The sequence below is a fragment of the Aotus nancymaae genome, unplaced genomic scaffold, assembly GCF_030222135.1.
Source record: "Aotus nancymaae isolate 86718 unplaced genomic scaffold, 86718_ANA_hifiasm-v0.15.2.pri h1tg000059l, whole genome shotgun sequence".
NCBI classification, from domain to species: Eukaryota; Metazoa; Chordata; class Mammalia; order Primates; family Aotidae; genus Aotus; species Aotus nancymaae.
The window spans coordinates 3,376,466-3,398,110 of NW_026988473.1; the positions used below are offsets into that span (position 1 = coordinate 3,376,466).

Consider the following 21,645-nt stretch of genomic DNA (forward strand, 5'->3'; position numbering starts at 1 on the left):
TCTGGGGAACTTAGGAACACATGTTTATGGTAGAAACTGATGACTCTAATGGAATCCTTGGATTGATATTCAGTAGTTCTCTCAGCCAGGCGGAGTGCTGTGCACCTGTAATCCCATCATTTTAGGAGGATGAGGTGGGAGGATCACTTAAGCCCAGGAGTTTGAGTCCAGCCTGGGTGATATAATGAGACCTTGTCTCAAAAGAAAGAAAGAAGAGAGAAGGAAAGAAAGAAAGAGAGAGAAAGAAAGAAATTTTTTCAATAAATATAGTAAGACCCTGTCTCAAAAGAAGAAGAAAGAAAGAGAAAGAACAAAAGAAAGAAGAAAGAAAGGAAAAGAAGGAAGGAAGAAAGGAAGGAAGATTCCTTTCAAGAAGACATTTTGAGGATGCCTGGTATATGCCAGTCCTGTGCTCGGTGCCAGGGTCCTCCTGGGGCTGACAGCCCAGTTATTTTGTCCAAGTTGGAGAACAGATGCACAAGGAAGGCAGACGGCAAAATTCCACCCTCCTTTTCCAGGCAAGGACCCAACCAAGGTGGAAAAGTGGTGACAGGTCCTTGGGAGTATCTTCCTTCCCATGGAATTCTCTGAAGGGCATGGCCCCAGAGCTGGAGGATTTGGAATAAAAGGAGGCTTAGGGGCTTTCTCAGGGTTACGCCCTCAGTTCCTGGAACCCAGCCCCTGTACTTCACTGGAGAAAGATTGGGACATAGAGTTTCTTTCCTTTCCTTGAGAAAGAAATGTGCTCTAAGCCTTTGAGGTCACCATTGCCTTCTAATTCAATTTGATAACTTAAGTCCATTCTGCACTTCTCAGTTTATAAATGGATACTATCAAGTTCTAACAGCATCTTTGGGAGATAAGTGCTGTATTTGTGAGTCCCACTTCACTTGTAGAGAAACTGAGCCTCAAGTCCCATTTGGCAAATAATTGGTGGAGGTGAGATTTGAATCCAGGGTTCACTCTGTTGCCCAGGCTGGAGTACAGTGGTGTGATCCTGGCTCACTGCAACCTCTGCCTCCCAGGCTCAAGAGATCCTCCTGCCTCAGCCTCTCATGTAGCTGGGACTACAAGTGTGCACCACACCCAGCTAATTTTTGTATTTTGTAAAGACAGGGTTTCACCATATTGCCCAGGCTGATCTCAAATTTCTGGGCTCAAGAAATCTTCCTGCCTTGGCCTCCCAAAGTGCTGGGATTGCAGGCATGAGCCACTGCTCCCAGCCCATCTCTTCATTTTCATTTGCCCTCACCCTACCCTGTGGCTGTTTGGCCTTCAAGTTTGGAGGAAAACAGCACTTTTGGTAACTTTTTTCTCTTGACCTACTGAATTATATTCTGTTCAAATCGACTTTACAGACCTGGAGGGACAAAAGGAGGGAGTTTCTCACCTCATGCTTGGGAGAGAGGCCCCTGCTGCAGCCCACATTTGCCCTTCTTGAGTAATCTGGGATGGGATGATCTGAGGTGGTGGTTCACTGCCTCTCGCAGCAGAGAAAACAGCCCAGGGCTGGGATGCAGATGCTCTGGGTATGTTGCCCACCCACCTATGCATCTCACCAACTGTGGGAGCAAATAACTTTTTACCTGTGGTCCTCAGTTTCTTCATCAGTGAGATGGGCTAATATGCCTGTTTGAGAGGCTTTGTTGCAGCAAATAAGATATGTAGAAGAGTGTGTCAGCTGAAAGCCCTGTGCAAGGATTACAGACGTGTTTATAATTTCCAATGAGTTGATCCAGGGCCCCACAAAGAAGTTGCTTCCCTGAAGGATCAGGTGAAGAAATAACTTGTAAGCAGAAGCTTCAAGCCCGTGTCCAGAGCCAATATCAAGTTGAATCCTCTTGTCCTCCTCTAGGCCCTCTGTTCCCTCCCACACCACGAGCATTGTAAGCCTGGCGCAGGGAGAAGATGCCAATATTCTCTAGTACTGGATGCCAAGCACCTTGAGGGTAAGACATAACATTTGTTTCAGCCCTAAACTTTCCAGCTTCTAGCACAGTATGGGCCACACAACGTACATGTAGATGTTGAGTGAAAGAATGAATGAATGGGTGAATGAATGAATGAATTCATGAGTAGATGAAGAAATGCTGGGGCCATAAACAGGTCCAGCTTTTACCTCGTGATCCCCAGGCTCCCATCCAAGCCTCCTGAACTTATCCTTCACCCTTCCTTTTACACAGCAGTGCATGACACCAGAGGTACCAAAAAGGCAAACTGGACTTTATTATAAAGTTGGCTACAAAGTCACCGCAGCACCACGAGGTGGCCATCTGGGCAGGCCCAGGCAGTCTGGCGGCCGGTTGAGTCCCGCACCAGGTACACGCACTCGTGCAAGCACATGTGTGACGGCAGGTCTGCCTTCCTCCATCGGAAAGGAACGTAGCGTCTCTTCGCACCCCCCACCCCAGGCGCGGGGCGCAAAAGTCACAGGAAGGGCCGCCAGGGCGGCAGAGTCCATCGGAATTGAAATCCCGTTACTGGTGTGTAGAGAATTCTACGTGGGTGTCAAGAGCCCCTTAGGGCACGGGCTGGCCCGGGTGGGCCCTGCCTTTCCCCCACCAAGGCCTAGAGGTGGCTTGGCCCCTAGGAGTGGAGAACTGGCCCAGGCCAATGGGGCAACGCGGCAGGGAAGTGAGACTCCCCCATTCTCCGCTTGAAATCCCATTCAAGGAAACTCACTACGAGTGAATACAGATTGAAATGGAAACTGGGATAGCTGGAAGTCTCTTGATTTTAAAAAGAAGCTCCCCTCCCTTGCCCTCCCACCTCCCCCCGCAAATCCTGCAGGGCCTGGGGAATCATATATATCCCCCTCTGGCCCCCAGAATCCCCCCAACAGTCCCAGGGGGGTGGAGAGCGGCTCCACGTCTTGATGACAATATGCCATACTTGACGACGTTAAGTCACAGACTTATTCAAAACGTTGGTTCCCCTCCACTTCCATCTGCAGGGAGAGATAGAAAGAGAGCACAATCAGTTAGAACAATTAGGACAGAGGATCCTGGGGCTGAGAATGTGTTGGTGTTAGTATGGGCTTCAAAGATGTTGGCTCAATGACAAAACGATCCCCAGAGACTCAGTAGATTAGGGAGCAATTTGGATGGATGGAGTGAAACTGAGGCCGTAGTCAGGGACTGAGCCTCATCTTTCTTTTACCAACTTCTATAAACTCTTGCTCTGTATCCCTTCAGGGAGCTAGGATACTCTGATAGAGCTCTAGTCCCTCTTCCATCAGTTTGAAGGAGAGTTTCCTTAACTCTGGGACCTTGATTATTTTCATCTGTAAATGGGGGTGGTGAAGGCTGATCTAGTTAAGCACAAGCTTAATAAAGTTAAGCACAAGCCCTCCTTAAGGATTCTCTAGCACTCTACCCCACAGCCCCAACCCCTGCCAGGTCTGCTTGTTCAAAACTTAAGTCTTTCATTTTTTTCCTTATCCCCACTGCTACTCTTTGCAGCAGGTGATGTCATCCCTTAATAAAATAGAGGTACAGAGAGGGGAAATGATTCACCTAATTCTACCCAGCATTTCCTTGGCAGGAGAGGGACTTGGGTTCTTGGACCTTTTGGCTGGACTCACCTTCATGGAAGCTGTCTTGAACTTGGCTCTGGAGTTGATGCAACTCATCAGTAAACCCATCATAGGGGAATGCTGAGACACCTGTCTCAAAGGCGGTTTCATATGTGGCCAGGTCCTCCAGGAAGCTGTGGTCTTCTGGGGACAGGTTGTTGCAAGGTGATGGGGCCCCTCCTGGGCCCTCTGCCTCAGGATCCCCTGAACCCCATTCCTCATTGGGGTCTGGGGTAGAGAGATCCATGAAGATGTCTTCCACGGGCGTCTCTTCCAGGAACATGTTATCAGGGTCAGCCAGGAAGTCCAACTCCTGGCATTTCCAGGGTTTTAGGTCCAGGCTGAGCACAGGGGGGCCTGTCCCCGACAGGGACAGGTTGGAGTCCAGGGGCTCCAGTCCTCCAAGTGGCTCTAGTCCACCAGTGCCAGCCTCAGCTGAGAAGGGTCTGTCCATGCCCTGAGCCAATTGGCTAATCTGCTGGATGAGACGGTCTATCTCGTTCTGCTCCTTTTCAGAGTAGTGGAAGAAGCTCTGCTTGACTGGAGAGGCCTCAGGTGTGAGCAGGCCTTCGGGCACCAGGGGGACATCCACAGAGAGGGGGCCCCGGAGCTGGGCTAGGGCCAAGAGCGTGCAGTCCCCATTACCAGGGCTGCTAGGACTTGGGGGCAACTTCTCATAGAGAAAACTGCATCCCTCCTGGGCGAAGTAAGTCTTGGTAGGATTGGGGCTCAGTTGCTCTGGGAAGGTTTGGCTGGGGCTGTCCAGGTGTGCTTGGAATGCTGTGCTGGGAGGAGTCAGCTGTTCATGGGCAGGGCTACCCATAGGCTCTGGAAAGGTGGCCGTGCTGGGAAGCAGCTGGTCTGGGAAGGTAGAGGTGCAGGGAGTCAACTGGTCTTCGTAGCTTCTGACTGAGGTTTCAGTCAGCTGGCCTTGCAGTGGGCTAGTTAGTGGATCTGGGAAGGTTGCACTGCTGGGTGTCAACTGATCAGAGAAGGTTGCAGTGCTTGGAGTCAGCTGTTCTTGAAGAGTGCTGGATGGGGCGGGCAAGTGGGTCTGGAAGGGCTCATGGAGGCTGAAGAGGAAGGCACAGCCTCCTGGCTGGTGGGGTGTGTAGGGTGGAGTGCACACAAGATCCTTGCTCAGTTCTGCTTGGAGAGAAGGCTCAGGCCCAGAAGGGAATGCCAAGTAACTGAAGTCCAGTTCTTTGGAGGGCCGGGGAAGCTCTTCTGATGCAGAGACAACATTCAGTTCAGGAGCACTGGGGAAGCTGGTGCTTCTGGGAGCCCCCAGGGCTGTAGTGAAGAGTGGGTTAGTGCTGGAGCACTGTTCCTGGGACAGAATGTTCTCAGGGAATGAGGGCAGCATGGTCGGAGTGCCCAGGACATAAGCTGCCTGGTTGTCTTCAGAGTTCAACTGCTGGCGGAGGCTCCAGGCTTCCATGTCACTGGAGAGGAGAGAAGAGGCAGCTGGTAAGGGTCTCGTGTCCATTTTCAGAGCAGTTCCCTGATTTGTTTCTCCTCCATGCTGACCTCAGCTGCCCCCTAGACCCCTGGCTTGTGGCTTACCTGATTGGATAGTTATTGGCAGTAATGGGGCCCTCTGGACCTTCTGAGTATAGCAGGCAGTAAATCCATGCCCAGCCTCCAGTCTTGGCCTGTAGTCTCACCACCATCTCTGCCTGAATATCTCCACTCTCAGCCACTGGGGAGAAAGAAGATGCAGAGTTAGGATGCCCACCAGGCAACTCTACCTACTCCCCACCTTTGCTCACCTCTCCACTGAATTAAGATAGCCATGACATCCTCTTCTCTGACTACCCTCACCTGCACCACTCAGCTCTCTACCTTGACCTCACCACTCAGAGTCCCCAGTTCTGCTTCTATTATTGCCTTGAATCCTCACCCTCATGTTCACCCTATAGCATCTGAAACTGTTGGCCTCTGTTATCTCCCCAGCATCACACTACAGCTCATTCTTTGTCTGGTCTCCCATGCCCTTTCTCAGCTTGCTCTCTTGTCCCCAGCCTCTCTGGACACTCACACAGGCGGTAGTGTTGAGCAGAAGCGTGGGCCAGGTCCTCGGGGTGCAGCAGTCCATACCATGATTTACAAAGCAGTTCACTGCGCTCAAAGCCCAGGTAGATTAGGACACTGGGAAGGTGGAAAGGGTGAGGTCAGCTTTCTGTTTTCCTTGCTTGATACCCATGCATCTCACTCCCTCCCAGATCCTCTGCCCCCCTAAACCCCATCCTCCCTGCCCCTGACTCCAGAATCTAGGGTTCCCTCATCTCCGGCCTGCCTTTCTCTTGGAATCTGAACACTCCAAGCTTACCTCTCAGAGATGTCCAGTAGGACCAGGTCTTTAGCATGACGGCTCTGGAACATGGCCAGGAAGAGTGAGGCAGGGCCAGGGCCAGGGCCAGGGCGGGGTCTCGGCTCCAGTGGGGCACAGAAAGCTGTGAACACGGGGTTTCCTGCCCAGTAGGCCCCAGGTGGGTGAGCATGGAATCGGCCTCGAATAAGCACCAGTTTGTTGCCTGCACTCTGGCGCCTGAGGGACTTGGAGGTGTTGAAACGGCAGCGGAAGAGGCGATCTAGATGGGTGAAGAGAAAAACCGATAAGAGGGTGAGTGGCTGAGCGAGACAGTGGATGCAGGGGAGAAGGGAAGCAAGTGGGAAATTGGACCGAGGAGGGAAGAAGGGAGTCCTTACCAGTGTCCAGGGCAGAGGGCAGGGTGAGTTGCTGGCGCACGGTGAGGTGGTCAGCTGGGTCAATGATGTCGTAGATGCTGTCACCCTGGGCAACCAGGTCCACCTGGAGAAAGGAAAAGAAGAGATGACCATTAGTGAGAACAGAGGGAGCCAATCTTTGATCTATGGTATCTTGCAGGGTATAACCTCTCTCTCCATTGTAATTCCCAGTTCCTCAGGAGTGTAAGGCTTATGGTGCCCCCTTCATGCCCAGCCTCAGCTGAAATGACTCTCAGCACTCACCATGGAGTGGCCCAGATGCTCGCTCACACTCTCAGACAGGTAGAGCAACTTCCCCTCAGCTGTGAACACAAGCAGAAAGCCGGGTAGTGCTGCTACGATATCCTCAAGTTCTTGAGCTGAGAGAAGCCCCGTGGGGCCCGTCAGAGGAGTGCCTGCAGGGCGAGAAGACATGGTGAGTCAGGAGTAAGACTGGGAGGCAAAGCAGAAGTGAGGAAGGCATGGCCTGAGTTTCAAAGAATCCAGAGGAATTTCTCATGGACCTGCCTCTGCAAACACCTGTTGACCCGCTGCCCGCAGTTCTTGGCCAGGGAACCTGTTGCTGTATCTCCATAGCCCGCAAGCCCTAGACTTCTAAACCGGATCGGCGCCTCCTCGGCTCTGAATTTCTGAACCGTGGTCAGAGCTCCCAAGAGGCTCTGAATCTCAGAACCGCGGACAGAGCTCCAAAGCGGACTGTGGGTTCAGAACCGTGGACAGCTCCCTGCTCGGCCGAAGCGGTCGTCAGCACCACGGGCAGCACCCCCCGAAGGCGACAGGAAATCCCTTTCAGCACCGCGGACAGGGCTACGCTTCCCTAGATTCAGGCCGCTCCATCCCTGCAACTTCCCGGGCTTCCCTGCCCAGCTCCCCGAGCGCCTTTGCACTGTCGGGCACCGAGGCCGCTCTGTCCTGGCTCTTCTCCTCTCCTCTCCTCTAAGGCCCCTGGTGTTAGAGATACCGTCCAGGCTCTCTAACTCTCATTCAGAACTAAGATGAGGTTTGGAGGGAGCTCAGGAGGAAAAATAGACAGTCCCGAATCTCCCCAGCTCGCCAGCACGCTGCCCTAGACATGCAGCAGCCCCAGCGGATTCCCCAGCTCCACGGTCTCCGGCTCCCGGCAGCTCGGATCTCCGGTAGTCCCAGCATGCTCACCTCCAGCAAAGAAGACGCCCTTGCGAGTGTAGATGCAGGCGAGGCTCATGATGTGCAGGTAGGACAGCCGGACCTTGTCCGCTTCGGCCAGCGGCAGCAGCTCCTTGAGGTTCCGGATCTCGGCGTTGATCTGGTCCCGGCGCGCCTTGGAGGCGCCCTTGGTGGAGCGGTACATGACCGGCGGCTGCGGAGCTCCAGCTCGGGCGCCCGAGCACCTTCGCTCCCGTCCCGACGCACCGGCGGCTTCCTCCTCCGTGCTTCCCCGTCTCTCGCTCAGGCTCGCTCTCTGTTCTCCTGGGCTCCGCTCGGCTGCGCTGCCCCCCTCGCCTGCCTCACGCCGCCTTATATAGCTCCTGCCAGGCGTGGGGGGCTCGTTTTAGAGCTGGGGGGCGGGAGAGCGGGAGGCTGGGCTAAGCGAGCTGCAGCGGGAGCCGCTGACTGGGGAGGGGGGCTCCTCCTCCCGCCCGGCTTCCGACGTCATCCCATGACGTAGAATGAGAGCGGGAGGGGGGCGAGCGAGGGGGGAGCAGGAGGCTGCAGAGGGGGCCGAGCCTGGCGGGAGCTGAGCGGAGAGGCAGGCGCTGCGTTAGGAAAGCTTGAATGGGGTGTGGGGAACGCGTTCAGTTGAGGGAAGCGACAGGGCCAGGGTTAGGGCGGCCTGAAGCCCCCGGCAGGAGTCTGCAGAGGGCAGAGAGGGGCCGGCACTGACACTAATTTTTCTGAGGATTTGAGGGAATGGGTAGGAACAGGGCTGTCTACAAATCTCCCTCGTTACTTGCCAGACAAGGTCACGTTCACATGCAGTGAAGGAGGACTTTCCTTGGCCTTCGTGGGACAGGTCACAGCTGGGGTTCCTCTCTGGGGACTACTCAACCTGGGATTCCCTTGGCCGTTTTCAAAAAACAAATCAAATCCCCTCCCCGTCTTCCCAAACCGGGCCTTGGCGGTTTATCGGGGGGTGTTCATGGGGGTCTAAGTCCCTAGGATGGGTGGAAAGGGGGTCCAGTGGGAAAGGGACCAGCTGAATTTGGCGTTGATCCTGTTTTCTCACAGCCAGGAATAGAAACCAACACAAGCGCTAGGCTGCAGTGATTCTTGGTTTCCCTGTCAGCTAATTAACCTTAGCTGCTGAAGGGGGAAACTGAGGCAGGGACGCGGGGGGCAGCGAGGACCTGGATCTGCACTTAGGCATCCCTTCCCCCCTCCTCCACCCCGTTACCGGCCCCCAAGCGAGCGCTTCCCCCCGCCCTGCTGCCAGCCTCGGTCTCCCCGCGGGCCGGGGGCGGGGGCGGGGCCGGGGGAATCCCAGCTCCATATTAGGACAGGAATCCTCCGGCGGCTGCCGCGGCGGCGGCGGCGGCGGCGGGCGGGGCATGACTGCCTCCGCACAGCTCTGCAGGGCTCCCCGCTCTGCCTAGGCGGGCAAGATGGGGGAGCAGCCGAGAAGCGAGGGGGCCTCGCCGGACCCTCCGTGACCCCTGCAGCTACCAGGGACCCTGTAACTTCGCCAGGCTCCCTCTACCCTTCTCCACATCTGTGGCGCTAGGGCTGCTGGCTCTGCCTCTCCACCTTCAACTCTCCACCTCTCACCTTCGTTTCTTTTTCTCCTAGCGTACTTGGTGGTCGGTTCAGCTTAGTGCCCCGACCCCTGAAGCTTCCCCTTTCTTGCTTCTCCATATCCTGTCACCTTTGCCCTATCCGATACTCCTCCTTCTTTCTCTTTTCACCACAGATGATTGCTCTCTACAGGGGCGAGGAGATGCCGTTCTTACCCGGGGATTCAATAATGCAAGAAGCAAGTGGGCTAGCGAATGTTCTTATCTGAAATCTCATTTGATGGAGTAGCTGTGTGTGCATGGAATCACTTAAGGGGCTGGAAATCAGGCCACTTAAAAATTGGGGTAGTGGGACTGGGAAGTCCCAGTCACACAGGAAGCCTGGAGATGAACTTTGACATCAAAAAGGGCAGTTTGAGACCAGGGAATTCCCCATTCCTCGTGGAAAGGGATGGTAGCAAGAGAGGTAGAGTGGGAGGAGAGGCAGTCGAGGAGACCTATGTCTTAGAAGAGGGGTACAAAGCTGTGGAGACCCTATCCTGGTGTCTTATGCATTTGGCAGAGGTTGGGGCCATCCTGCGGTAAGCGTCACAACTGAGGTGGAGGGAACGGTGTCCATGTGTCTGTCTGCCACTGTCTGTAATCCTATTGACCTGGATGACAGAGAGATGGTTCCTTCTGGACATGGGTCTGTGTTGCTTCTTTCATTTCGATCTGACCTCTGATGTGCCCATCCACCCCTCTCTCAAGCTTCTATTTGAAGAACCCCTTGATCTTTGGGTCCCCTTCCGTATGATATTCTAGGGGGGTTGTTCCTGTGTTCTTCACCCACTGATGCTAAAGCTGCCTGGGAGACATTCTGAGTGTCCTTCTCCACAATCAGAGGAGTCTACTGGGGGGGTCCCTTGGCCTCCAGAAATCTGAGCGAATCTGCACGGAAGGAATGGGGCTCTGGAAGCTGTCCGTGGTGCTGAAAGAGTCACCACGGAAGTGAGATAGGCTACAGTTTGCCTGGGACATCAAGGTAGGGCTTGGGTTCCCACAGGCCTCAGAGTGAGCCTCCTCTTTGACTGTCCCCTTATTCTGTGTGGATGAATATGGGGGAGTTGCAGGGGGCCAAGATTCCTGGGATCTAGTAGGAGTGAAGTAAGCAAGGGAGGAGAACTGGGCTCAAGGGAAGAGCCCCTGGCTTTTTCCAGAATGGAATAGAAAGAAGCACTTTGGAAGGGAAGAAGGGTCTAGAAAGGGACAAGGGAGGGGGTAGAGAAGAGCTCATCCTAGTTCGCCCACTCTGATTCAAGTTGAGAAGCTCTGTATGCCCCGATGTCTCCTCTCCCTAGGCCAGCTCCCACTCCCCTTGCCTCCCACCTCCATGAAGCTATTTTTAACTGTGCAGAACCAAAAATAGCTTGGCAGCAGCTTCAGGCCGTGGGAGAGGAGCTATTTATATCACCAGTGACGGTTCCGAAATAGCAAGCAGGAGGAGGGGGGTGGCTGGCACACTAGAGAGCTCCTGGCCGCTGCTAAAAATACTGGCAGTGTGAGTCATCCTGGCCTGGCTGAGTCACCCCACTCTCTCCCCCAAGTGGCAGGCAGCAGCAGCAGAACAAGCTAAGAATTAGAAGCCTGAGATGGGGGAGGCATCAGAGCCTGCTGGCTGTGGGAAAGTGGGCAAGGGAATGAATTGGGAGAGGGGCTTTGGGGTGAGTGTGTAGAAGGAATGGGAGAGCAGAGCCTCTCAGCCAAACCTACTGGGCAAGCGTGCAGCATCCCCAGCCAGCTATGCACTACTGCTCAGAGATGCTTGGGCAATGGAAGGAAAAGAGCCAGACTGTGTGTGTTTGTGTTCACTTGACTGAGAGTGTGTTTGTATGTCCTGTGTGTCTGCCTCTAAACCTGTCTGAACATGTTTGTATGTCTTTATCTGTGTATCTGTTTGCATGTGTGTTTGGAGCTGCAAGTCTCTACCCCTGTATGTGTTTACCTGTGTCTGTATCTATGCCTGTCTTTTTTAAAAAGTCTCCAACTTCCCATGCAATTCTATGTTTGTGCCTGTGTGTATTTATGTCTACAACTTTCCATATGCCTCTCTGTCGGTGTCTGTGTTTGTGTCCATATCTGAGTCTGCTCTGGGTCTTTCTCTCAGCATCTGATGGCGTGGTGAGATGTGCATGCATCCCCAGACTCAATATAGTTTCTGTTGCCCTCTCTGATGTCACTTGTTGGGCTCCTGCACCATCTATGTCTTGCTCAGCTCTTTCTACCTAGCATCTTCCCCTCTTTCCAAGAACCCCCTAACCATTTGTGAAGCTCTCTCTGTTGCATACAATCTCTAGTAAAAACATGGAGGAAAAGAGCCCCACATGACCTCTCCCTTTTCTCTTGAATCATCCTGAATTCTCCCTGGCCTGCAGGAGTAAGTGGTTTTCCATCACTCCATATTTGGAGAGCTGAGAGAAGAGAAGGGCTTTCTTTAGTTCCCAAAAAAAAAAATTCCTGGTGTGGGCACAGGCATGCATAGCGCGCATGCACACACACACAAGCGCACATACACATGCACGCACACACACACAACTGAGAGAATGAGAGAGAGAAAAAAATATCAAGGTCCCTTCTTTACTGAGACGAGCTCGCATCTGTTGCCATAGCAACCCACCCACTCTTTCCCCGAAAAATCACCAAGAAGAGGTGATGGCATCGAGGAGGGATTGGCTGATTCCTTTCTTTATTATTTTTTCCGAAAAAGGGTTTTTGTAACAAAAACAGGCTGTGAGAGCTCTTGCTCCTGTCTTGCATAGCTTTATTGGGAACCTGGGGGAGGGGCATCACCCCCCAGCCTTTATCAGAGAAGAGGAGTTGTATCTTTTCTAGAGATTTGGAGGAGGATGACCCCCTGGGAAGGAATTGAAGGGTGGATGAGGAATCTGCTTCTTCAGAGCCAGCATGGAGACTCCTGGATACTAGTCTGGAGATTTGGAGCAAGGATCTTGACAGAGGGCTGTCAAAGTGTTATCTTGTCTTGCTCTGGACAAATGTGTCTGTGAGAAAGAGAGAGCAGGGGGAAGGGAAGGGAAGTGGGGAGAGAGAGAAAGAATATGAATGAATGAATCACTGGATGGGGCTTCAGAGAAGATCACAATATGCCAAAGGATGCAAGCTTGCAGTAGTGGTCAGACCAGACAGGTGGGCAAGATGGTGCAAGAAAGATGTATTGATGCAATTGGTGGTGGTGCAAGTCACCAATGAGACCACAGCTGCAACTACTTAACTTGTGGCCATAGGTGAATGTTCCGGAGGAGCACTGAAGCCCATTTTTCATAGTTCTATTCCCAGCCAGAGTCTCAAAGGCCTCCTCCAAAGCCTGGCCACCAGCCACTGCAGCCACATCACTCTCTCAAGTGAACCGTTGCCTCCTGCCAAATGATTGGATGGTGGAAAGAAAGGGATTCCTTGTTTCCTCCCGTGCTTGGCTTGCTACAGAAATGGGGTCACTTGGGGCTGGAGCTTGGAAAGACAGATGAAGAATCTGACCCTGGAGAGAGACACCTTCCTTTCTGACAGGCTGCTGCCACCCTCAGCAGACAAGGGCATGGCCAGGTGAAGTTGGGGTGGGCAGTGGGTGCAGCTCCACTTAGCATCACACAGAGGGATGAAAAGACTTCAGATTGGCTCTGACCTGTTAGATACATTCTCATGGCAAATCTGACTGATATCATTATTATTATTTATACACAGAGTGTAGTGGCCTGATGAGAGCTCACTGCCACCTCAAACCCCTGGGCTAAAATAATCCTCTGTGCCAGCCTGTTGAGTAGCTGGAACTACAGGCATAAATCCAGATAATTTAAACATACATCCAGATAATTTAAACTTTTTTTCTGCCCAGGCTGGTCTTGAACTCCTGACCTCAAGCAATCCTCCCACATTGGCCTCCCAAAGTGCTGAAGTTACAGGTGTGAGCCATGGCATCCAGCCTTGACTGATATTATGATGCTTATTTGATAGATGGTGAAACAAAGGATCAGAGATGGAGAATGACTTAATCAAAGTCACACAGCAAGTCTCTGGCAATGCTGAGCCTCATCCCTAGCTCCTGCTCCCAACCTATGCTTGCTCTCTTGCACCATGTGGTAGGGCTTAGGGCTAGGGTTTACAAATTATGGACTGCAAATCTAGCCACATCTAGCCTGCTGCCTCTTTTTGTAAATCAAGTTTTATTGGAATACAGTCACATCCATTCATTCACTCATTGTCTATGGCTGTTTTCACATTACAATGGAAGAGCTGAGTAGTTGCAACAGAGACCATATGGTTCGAAAAGCCTTAAGTACTTTTTGACCCTTTTTCACTAACTGACCCTTTACAAAAAAAGTTTGCCATCCTTAGACTAGAGGATGAGTTCACACCAGGAATAGTTGCACTTGTTTCTCTTTCTCACCCAGAAAGCTCTCTTAGTCCAGGGTATATCGAGCTATCATCTAAGCTCCCTTTACTATTCCAAATGCCATGGAGAAGTAGTGCTCCTGGACACCCTAATGGAGGAGAGGTGGGAAGCCCAATGGGCCAGGCTCCTTATTAGCTTCCAGTCCCCTTTGTGTCATCCAGGCAGGATGATGCTCCACTTCCTGCAACAGGAGTTGGAACGGGCAATGAGGAGACAGGGTACCCCAATAAATCCCTATTCCAAACCTAGTCTTCAGGACTGCATTTTGGGAAGGGGGAGTTTCAGGGCTGGTGATTAAGGTATTGTCAGGAAGACAAAGTGGACGTATGAGAGGAAAAGGAGGGTATTGTGGGATCTTGGGCCTCCTGAAGCCTCCAGTCTGACCCAGGGGAAGAATCTCTCTCTGTCTTCTCAGAGAGGTTGATTAACTTGCCCAGGATCACACAGCTAGAATAAGAGAAATCCACAACTGAACCCAGGTTTTCCTGACTTCTACTTTTTGTTTTTGTTTTTTAACTAGATTGTTCTTTTGAACTGGTGGATTTGAAACTAGGGAAAGGTTTTCTAACAGAGTCCTAACGCCTCCCCATCCTGCGTCCACAGCTCTGCGGTCAGTGCAGTGAGAAGAGGAGCCCCACGCGGAGCTGGCTTGTGCAGCGGCGTGTTGTCTTCCGCTGCGTCTTAGCAGGCTGTGTTCCTTTTCCTGAGGCCTTTTCATTATGCTATCACTCCCTCAATTCTACTTGCACATGAAAGCATTCAGAACATTTTATCTATTTATGGTTATGAAATCAACAAAGCTCATGTAAAGAGGGTGCAGGCTGGCACCCACGCATTGAGATGGCCAGAGCTGGGTGAATGAGCTGAGAGCCAGGAAGGTGAGGGGCATAGAACCATGGAGGGGGTGGGAGAGGGAGAGTGGAGTCCAGGTGGGAAAAATGAAACTTTTCTGAGCAATGTCCTGAAGGCAGGGGCTGAGAGGAGAGGACACAAGGAATGCAGCGAGGAGCATGTCAGAGCAGCCACATTCCAAGAGAGAAAAGAAACCTAATCAATTAAAGCCACTTTTCAAATGCAGAGCAGTGACCAACACTCCTGAAGTGCCTGGGGAGGCTGGAGGAGACGGACTTTCCCCACATTCATTTTCAGAGTCCTCTTCATCACCACTCCCAGCTGGAGAATTCCTCCTTGCCCTGCCGATCCTCCAGTGGAGTCTGGAGACCCCTCCAGTGCCCCCCAGCCCCCTGTGCTTCCTCATCACTGTGCTCCGCACACTGCATTGTCCCTGAGTGTTTACTTGGCTGTCTCCGCTATCAGCATCTACATCTGCTCTTCATGTTCCCAGCATCCAGCACAAGGCCTGGCACAGAGGAGGGGCTCGGGCATGTAAGTCATTCATGCAACCAACAGCTAGGGGCGGAGTCTGTGCCAGCCTCTGCGGTGATGACAGCTGGTCTTGGCCTCATGGAACCTGCAGGCTGGTGAGAGAGCAAGGGGTCTATCCAGCCACTTCAGTGGGCTACTGCTGTCAAGGAGGCATGCTGAGAGTTGGGGAGAGCAAGAAGAGGGGTGACCCTGCTGGAGGAATTGGCACTGGCCTCCCCAAGTTGGTGCATTTGAGTTGAGCTGCTGGTGGCAAGTCAGTGCTGACTGTGCCAGGCTGTGCTGGGTGGGTGGCTGGGTGGACAGAGGAGTGTGGCCTCATAAATGAGACTCGACACAGTCCCAGTAGCCACCAAAGAAGCCACTGTAGCTGAGGTTGTGTTAACAAGGGCACACAGCAAAGGTGGAGAGAGGGTAGCCTCTGTCAGGGCCAGGAAGTTTGGTTCTAGGACTTGTGCTATGAGTTCAAGCCCAGCCTTGAGCAGAGCAACCAGTGGGGAGGGGCTGACTGCCCCTGGGGCTGCGAGGCAGGGCCCAGAGCATCCCCCAGGCCTGGCTCTGGTAGGCCCTCCAGCCTGTCTGCCCTCATGCACCCCCTTGCCTCTCTTCCAGTTCCATGAGCCTTCTTCTAGTCCTTGGCCTGCCACCCTCCCATCTGCCACAGTGCCTTTACACATACTGTTCCCTCTCCCGGGGTGCCTCTTTCCTCTGCCAAGTTCTTCCTATTTTCCCATTGAGGAAGGCGACTCAGGCATCTAGGATCACCTCCCCCTTGACTTCCACCCTGCATTTCAATAGAATAAAAGCGTGGCTGACTGGCACCCCCTAAATCACCTTCTAGTAAATATCAGGCTTGGTATTGGGGAAACTCTCTGGAAGACACTGTTTTTACCTAAACAAGATCAAACCCCCACCCCACTCCTCCATCTGGAGAGCAGAAACCTTTCATATGTGATTCCTAAAACTGTAAACCCAACACCCTTTCATATGTGATTTCTAAGGCTGTAAACCTTAGATCCTTTCAGGTGTAATATCTAGAGTGTACGCCTATATAAAGGCAGAGCTTCTCTTTGTTAGCTGAGCTGGGTCATTTGGACAAATTATCGCCTGGCTCCCAGCCGTAATAATAATAATAAACACTTCCTGCCCAGTTTGGTGTTCGAAAGGTCTGTTTTTCATGGCCGCTCCTGCTACACCGTTAGCCCAAACATCACCTCCTCTGGAAAGCCTCCCCTAACCTTCCCACTGAGGTCAAATCCCCAGTTACAGGTTCCCAGGCACCCCGGGCCTCTGCTGGCACTTGGTGCTACAGCGATCTAATACTTTATTTTGGTGAGGAATTTATTGTCTCTCCTCCACTAGACTGCAGTCACCGTGGCAAGGGACCGTGACTGCTTTGCCCACTGTCAACTCCAGCATGGACTAAAGTGCTTCATAAACATTTGTAAGAATTTTTTTTTTTTTTTTAAAGATGAGGTTTCACCATGTTGGTCAGGCTGGTCTTGAACTCCCGACCTCAGGTGATCTGCCCGCCTTGGCCTCCAAAGTGCTTGGATTACAGGCGTGAGCCACCACGCCCGGCCCAAGAAATTTTTAAAAGATGGAAGCAATGGAGAGATGTTCCTCAGAGAAGAGGGGGCTTGAGGGGGTGATTTGGCATTTGCAGATGTTTGAAGGACCATCAAGAGGCAGAGAGAGAGACATGGTCCGCGTGGAAAGGCTGGCGGGTGGGGGTGTACCTGAAGCAGGAGAGGAGGATCTGGGCTGAGTTCTGCCTCCTCCACAGACTGCCTTTGTGACATTGGTCAGTGAAGTGGCTTAACGTCTTGTGCCTCAGTTTAACGATTTGTTTAAGACAGAAGTGGGGAGAATAATGGCCCCTCCACCAAGGGACTGATGTGTACATTAAAGGAGTTAAGTAGTTAAAACACTCAGAAAATGCCTGGTGCATAAAAGAAGCACAAGAAATGCTCAATGGCAGAATGTTGGTCATTATTTTAACTTTAAGAAAAACACAATTTTGAACAAGGCTATGCAGAGACAGCAAGGGCTGGTTCAGGAGGTGAACCCGTCCTGGCACTGCAAGTATAGAAGTAGCCTGGGTACCCACTGGCAGTTTTGGTCCAGGCCAGGTCTGAGAGCACCAGATGGAGTAAGCCAGGCTGGGGCTGCAGCCTGGAGAAGTCGAGGGATGCACAAAGTGGCCCTCAGGGCTCTGGCTCGGGCCCCAGCAAGCCCCTTTCCTGGGCAGCAGCCGCCCCCTCCACTGCTCACCAAAGCCAGGGATGGAGGGCTTGGGCCAGGCCCAACACACCCTCCTGGTGCTCAGCAGCCCAGCTCCCCTCGCCATTCTTCCAGAAGCTGACCTGGCATGCTCTTCCCAGCTTAAGATCCTCATGGCTCCCACTATCTCCCGTTACTAAACCTCCTCCAGGCCGGCACCTCCTCTCTTCCCCTTCTGCCCACAGGTGCCTTGGCCTCCAGAGGCTCCAGCTTCAAGTCTCTCCTTGTTACTATCAGGGCACAGCTTGTAACATGGGAGTTTGCCGATGCGGCACCTACCCACACCTTGTGTACCTGATGAGTGTGTTAATTCATGAAAACTCACAGCCTATGACATGCCAGCCATTATTACTCCCACAGGCCCTAGGCCAGCCGAGAGGGAGTCTACAGGGAATGGTCCAGGGGTCCCAGGAAAGACTAATGGGGTTTAAGGCTCCAGTGGTCAGAGAGGGGCAGGGACTGGGCCTAGGAGCCACAAAGAAGAGACACCCACGAGCAGGGAAAATGATGCTCTCCATGCCTGGGAATGTGGGAACCACAGGGAGTTGGGTGAACCATGGTGAACAGGGCAGAGTTACTGTTATGGCTGCTGATGGAGCAGCTTTTGAAGCCAGGAAGGGCTGAGCACTGGTGGGAGGGGAGGAGCACCAGGAAGCTTTGGTGGAAAGGACCATCGGGTTGAAGGGAAAGCTCCTGAGTCCCCAGTCCTGACAGGGTGTGAGCTGGGAGAGCCTTCTGCCAAGGAATCCAAGGTCCAGGAAGAAGAAGAGGTGAGCTCAGTCTAGATGTCAGCGGATTGTGTTTGGTGCAGGGGGATAGTTCTGGACAGGAGCAGTGGAAGACGTGGATTCTGTTCCCAGCTCTGCCACTAGCCTGTTAGAAGTGTTCTGCAAACCTCTTCCCCTCTCTGGGCCTCAGCTTTTGTATTTGCGAAATGGCAGTGGGTCGGACCCCTTAGTCTCAAAGGGCCCTCCCAACCCTCTGGAGCATCTCCGGGCCTGCTGGGCCCCCTGTCCCAGAGCCTCTTGGCTTTGGAAGTTGAATGCTGCAACCCCAAGCCCCAGTTTCAGGTGGCGACAAGCCCATTGTCCAGGGCTAGGGTCTGAGTGGCCCTGAAGGCTCCCAGAGGACCAAGTCCTCGGCCTTGGATGGGCAGGGACCCTGGAGACCTGGCCTGTGTGGACGCAGGGGAGCAAGTACTGGGACTGAGCCTGTGGTTTTTCTTCTTCCACTCAACCCATCGGGGGCCATTCTCACAGCTTGGTGCTAGGTACACCAGGGGACTCACCGCTGGAGGGATCCGATGGGTTCCAAGGTGCACAAAACAGACGCCCAGATCGTCCTCAGGTGGTCTACACAGCCTGTGGCTAAAGCAACTGCTGTCTCCAGCACTCCTTAGCTTCAGTCTGGTGGGAGGAAAAAAATCCCCTTGGCAGTGTCCTACAGGCGGCCACAGAGGCCCCCACAGCCTGGCCAAGATGCTCAATTTCAGAAAATCCCAGACTCATAATTGGAGTGGGGGCCTTTGAAAGATGGTCTTGGATAACTGAGGCCTAATGCAGAGAATGGAGTGACCCAAATGACACGGCTGGCACTTGGCGGAGGTGGACCTGGACCAGGTCCTTGTTTCGTGGTGCAGTGGCCATGTGGGCCTCCCATGGGCTGGCCTCTCGGGTCCAGGTGGCTGAGAAGGAGCCTGGGCCAGGGGGTGGGGTTCTAGGTCCTAGTCTCAGCAGCTCCCTGACTTGCTGTGTGACCTTGGCAAATTGTGTCTCTCCAAGGGCTGCCTGAGTCTCCCCCTTCTGCACTGACTGCGTGGCACTGGGAGTGGATGCTCCACGGAGGAACCATTCAAGGTCCCAGGGCCAGCTGTGTGAGAGCAGGAACTCTCCTCACCACCCTCGGAGCCCTCAAGTGCTGCCTCGTGTGTTCAGCTCCACCTCTGGGTCCCCCATCCTGGTCCAGAGAGGGGCCTAGGGATGTCTGGAAGCCATGCAGCTCCTTGAGAAGGGTCAGGCACTTCCCAGCTGTCCTGCGGGTCCTGGTCAAATGCCTCCAGGAAATGCTGCAGGGAGAGGGCAGAGGTCAATAAGACCGGCAGCGGGTCCAAAGGGCTGGGTCCATTTGGCTCTGGGGATCCCTGCCGGACCCCCCACAGGCCACACCTCCATCCAGAAGCCGACTGGTCCTTGTAGGCAGTCTGGGGAAAGGTTTGGTTCCAGAAAGTTCCAGAGCTGGTGGCTGCAGGAATCCTTCAATGGAGGTGACGTTTGCAAGCAGCAGCAGCCTAGTTGGGTGGTCGTGGAGTCCGTGACATCCAGAAGCTTTTCCAAAAAGCCTGCCCAGGTTCAGACTGCGCTGGGGAAGGGGAGGCAGCTGGTGGCAGAGCAGAGGTGTCCAGCACCTCTGCTTGGTGCACACAGACGGGGCTGGCTGTACTCAACTGTAAGGAACAGGGCTTGACCTCTGGCCAAGAGGTCAGCAGCCGTGGACTCTGGCCCACGCTCTTCCCCCAGGAACGTGCCGTGTGGCCCTGGTCAATCACAACTTTCCTCCGGGCCTCAGTTTCCCTTCCAGTTTAAGGAGAGGGTTGGAGCAACTGGTAAGGGGCTTTCTCGGGATCCTAACTCTGCTCCAGGCCGAGCTCAGGAAGAAAAAAGTTAAGGGGCCGGGGGCCTGGAGGGAGGCAAAGGCCTCCAGAGTTCCAGGGTGGCCCCGAGGGCAGTGAAGTCCTCACCTGGTGTTTTCACCCTGTGGCCTTGTCCAGAGAGGATCTCCGAAGGCGCTAGGCCTGGCATCTCGCTTCCTTCCAAGGTTTGGGCAGAAGTCTCCCCTGTCGGAGGAGGGGGGAGGGGGCGAGGGGCAAGGGCAGGACCTCCTTTCTCTCTGGTTGAAATGTCCCCATAGTGGGTGGGGGCGCTAAGATGGGGGTGGGGGAGGGGGCGTGTGGCGCCGGGGACTCCCCGGGCCGGGCCGGGCCGGCGCAGGGCTCACGGCTCGGGGGCGGGGGCAGCTCCCGGGCTCTGGTGGAGCCGCCACTCAGCCGGTTGCCTTAAAAAGGCGCCAGCGCGCGCGCATCAGCAGAAGGGCTGCGGCTCTCTTCCAAATTAGGCAAAAATTGGGAGGCCGCGGGAGACGAGCTGTGAGAAGAGCGCGGACGTCACCCGGGGCCTCCCTCTCCCTCCCGCTCCCCGCGCCTGCATCACGTCCCCATGGCAACGGCGTGCCGCGGCTGCGATGAATGAGCCAACGCGAGGACAGGCGCGCGCCCCCTTCCACTAGGCGTCACGGCTCCGCGGCTGCTCAGGGGAAGGGGCTGCAGCCCGGCTCCCGGAGGAAGGGAAGCCCCCCTCAGATTCACAAAAGCCCGGGACCCATTCATTCCCAGCTGATCTTGTTGCGTCCCGGGAGCCCGGCGGCTACTCGGTCCAAGGGTCCTCGACCCTCTGGTTCAGGACTTCCTGGCTCCCCGGGCCCCCCTTACCCGGCCTCTGCTCTCCCGGGATCAGCCCTCCGCTAACCAAAGCCTGCGGAAAACCAGGTATTTTGCAGCTTAGCGCCACCGCGTGGCCTACCACGGCGCTGCGGCGGCCGTGCTTGGCGGCTGGGGTCCCGCCGTCTATGTCGCCCTCTGGCGTCTGCAAGCGGGGAATAGCGCAAAAGAACTCAGCAATTTTCACACCAGAACTCTGATTAACGCGGGACTCATTCTTATCACTCTTGTGATTAATTTGTGATCAATCACACTTGTGATTAACGTTCAGCAAGCGCGCTTCATGTGTTAGGCACTGTGCTATGTGTTTTCTTCGTATCCCTCCGTGTCATTCTCACAGCAACTCTGTAATGCAGAATATTACTGTCATTTTATTTTATTTTTTTTGAGAGAGGGTCCCACTCAGTCGTCCGGGCTGTAGTGCAGTGGCATGATCTCGGCTCACTGCAGCCTCCGTCCCCGGGGTTCAAGCAATCCTCTCACCTCAGCCTCCCCAGCACCACCACACCCGGCTAATTTGTGTATTTTTAGTAAAGATGGGGTTTTGTCATGTTGCCCAGGCTGGTCTCGAACTCCTAGACTCAAACAATCTGCCTGCCTCAGCCTCCCAAAATGCTGGGATTACAGACGTGAGCCCCTGTGCCCGGACGTTATCATTTTAAAGTGAGAAAAACTGAAGCTGAAAGAAGTGGCTTTGCGTAAGATCCCATGGCAGCATGGGGTGGAACTGCCTCCCGAACTCATGCCTGCGAAAGTGCTCTTGAGCCCTTTCACTCCCACAGCAATTGTCTCTTTTGCCTAATGTTCTCTCTTTTTTCCTTTTCTTTACTGATAAGTCATTGTGGATACTATTTTTTGCTGTATCCATCAGGGTTCTATTGCTGAAACCACTCTTACCGTTTTAAGCAGTAAGGGATTCTGTATAGGGTTTCGGTGTTTATAAAATAATTGGGAGGGCTGGAGAAATGGGCTCTCCACTGGGCTTTCAGAAATGACATAAAAAACA

General features: G+C 53.7%; 1 protein-coding gene across 5 annotated transcripts; it reads right to left on the reverse strand.

Moving 5' to 3' along the window:
- Window positions 1-2,833: 2,833 nt before the first annotated feature.
- LOC105706471 (neuronal PAS domain-containing protein 4) lies at window positions 2,834-20,021 on the reverse strand. Of its 5 annotated transcripts, none has more exons than XM_064364712.1 (10): window positions 19,312-20,021; window positions 18,435-18,552; window positions 7,481-7,833; window positions 6,569-6,720; window positions 6,287-6,389; window positions 5,907-6,168; window positions 5,616-5,725; window positions 5,141-5,276; window positions 3,584-5,019; window positions 2,834-2,947 (listed from the first exon to the last, which is right to left on the reverse strand). In XM_064364712.1, the coding sequence occupies exons 3-10, from the start codon at window positions 7,653-7,655 to the stop codon at window positions 2,919-2,921; spliced, it is 2,403 nt and encodes an 800-aa protein (XP_064220782.1). In that variant the 5' UTR covers window positions 7,656-7,833; window positions 18,435-18,552; window positions 19,312-20,021; the 3' UTR covers window positions 2,834-2,918. The 5 variants fall into 5 exon arrangements, with proteins under 5 accessions (XP_064220782.1, XP_064220780.1, XP_064220781.1 ...); XM_064364710.1 differs by having other exon boundaries at window positions 18,435-19,211; XM_064364711.1 differs by having other exon boundaries at window positions 19,087-20,021.
- Window positions 20,022-21,645: the final 1,624 nt, after the last annotated feature.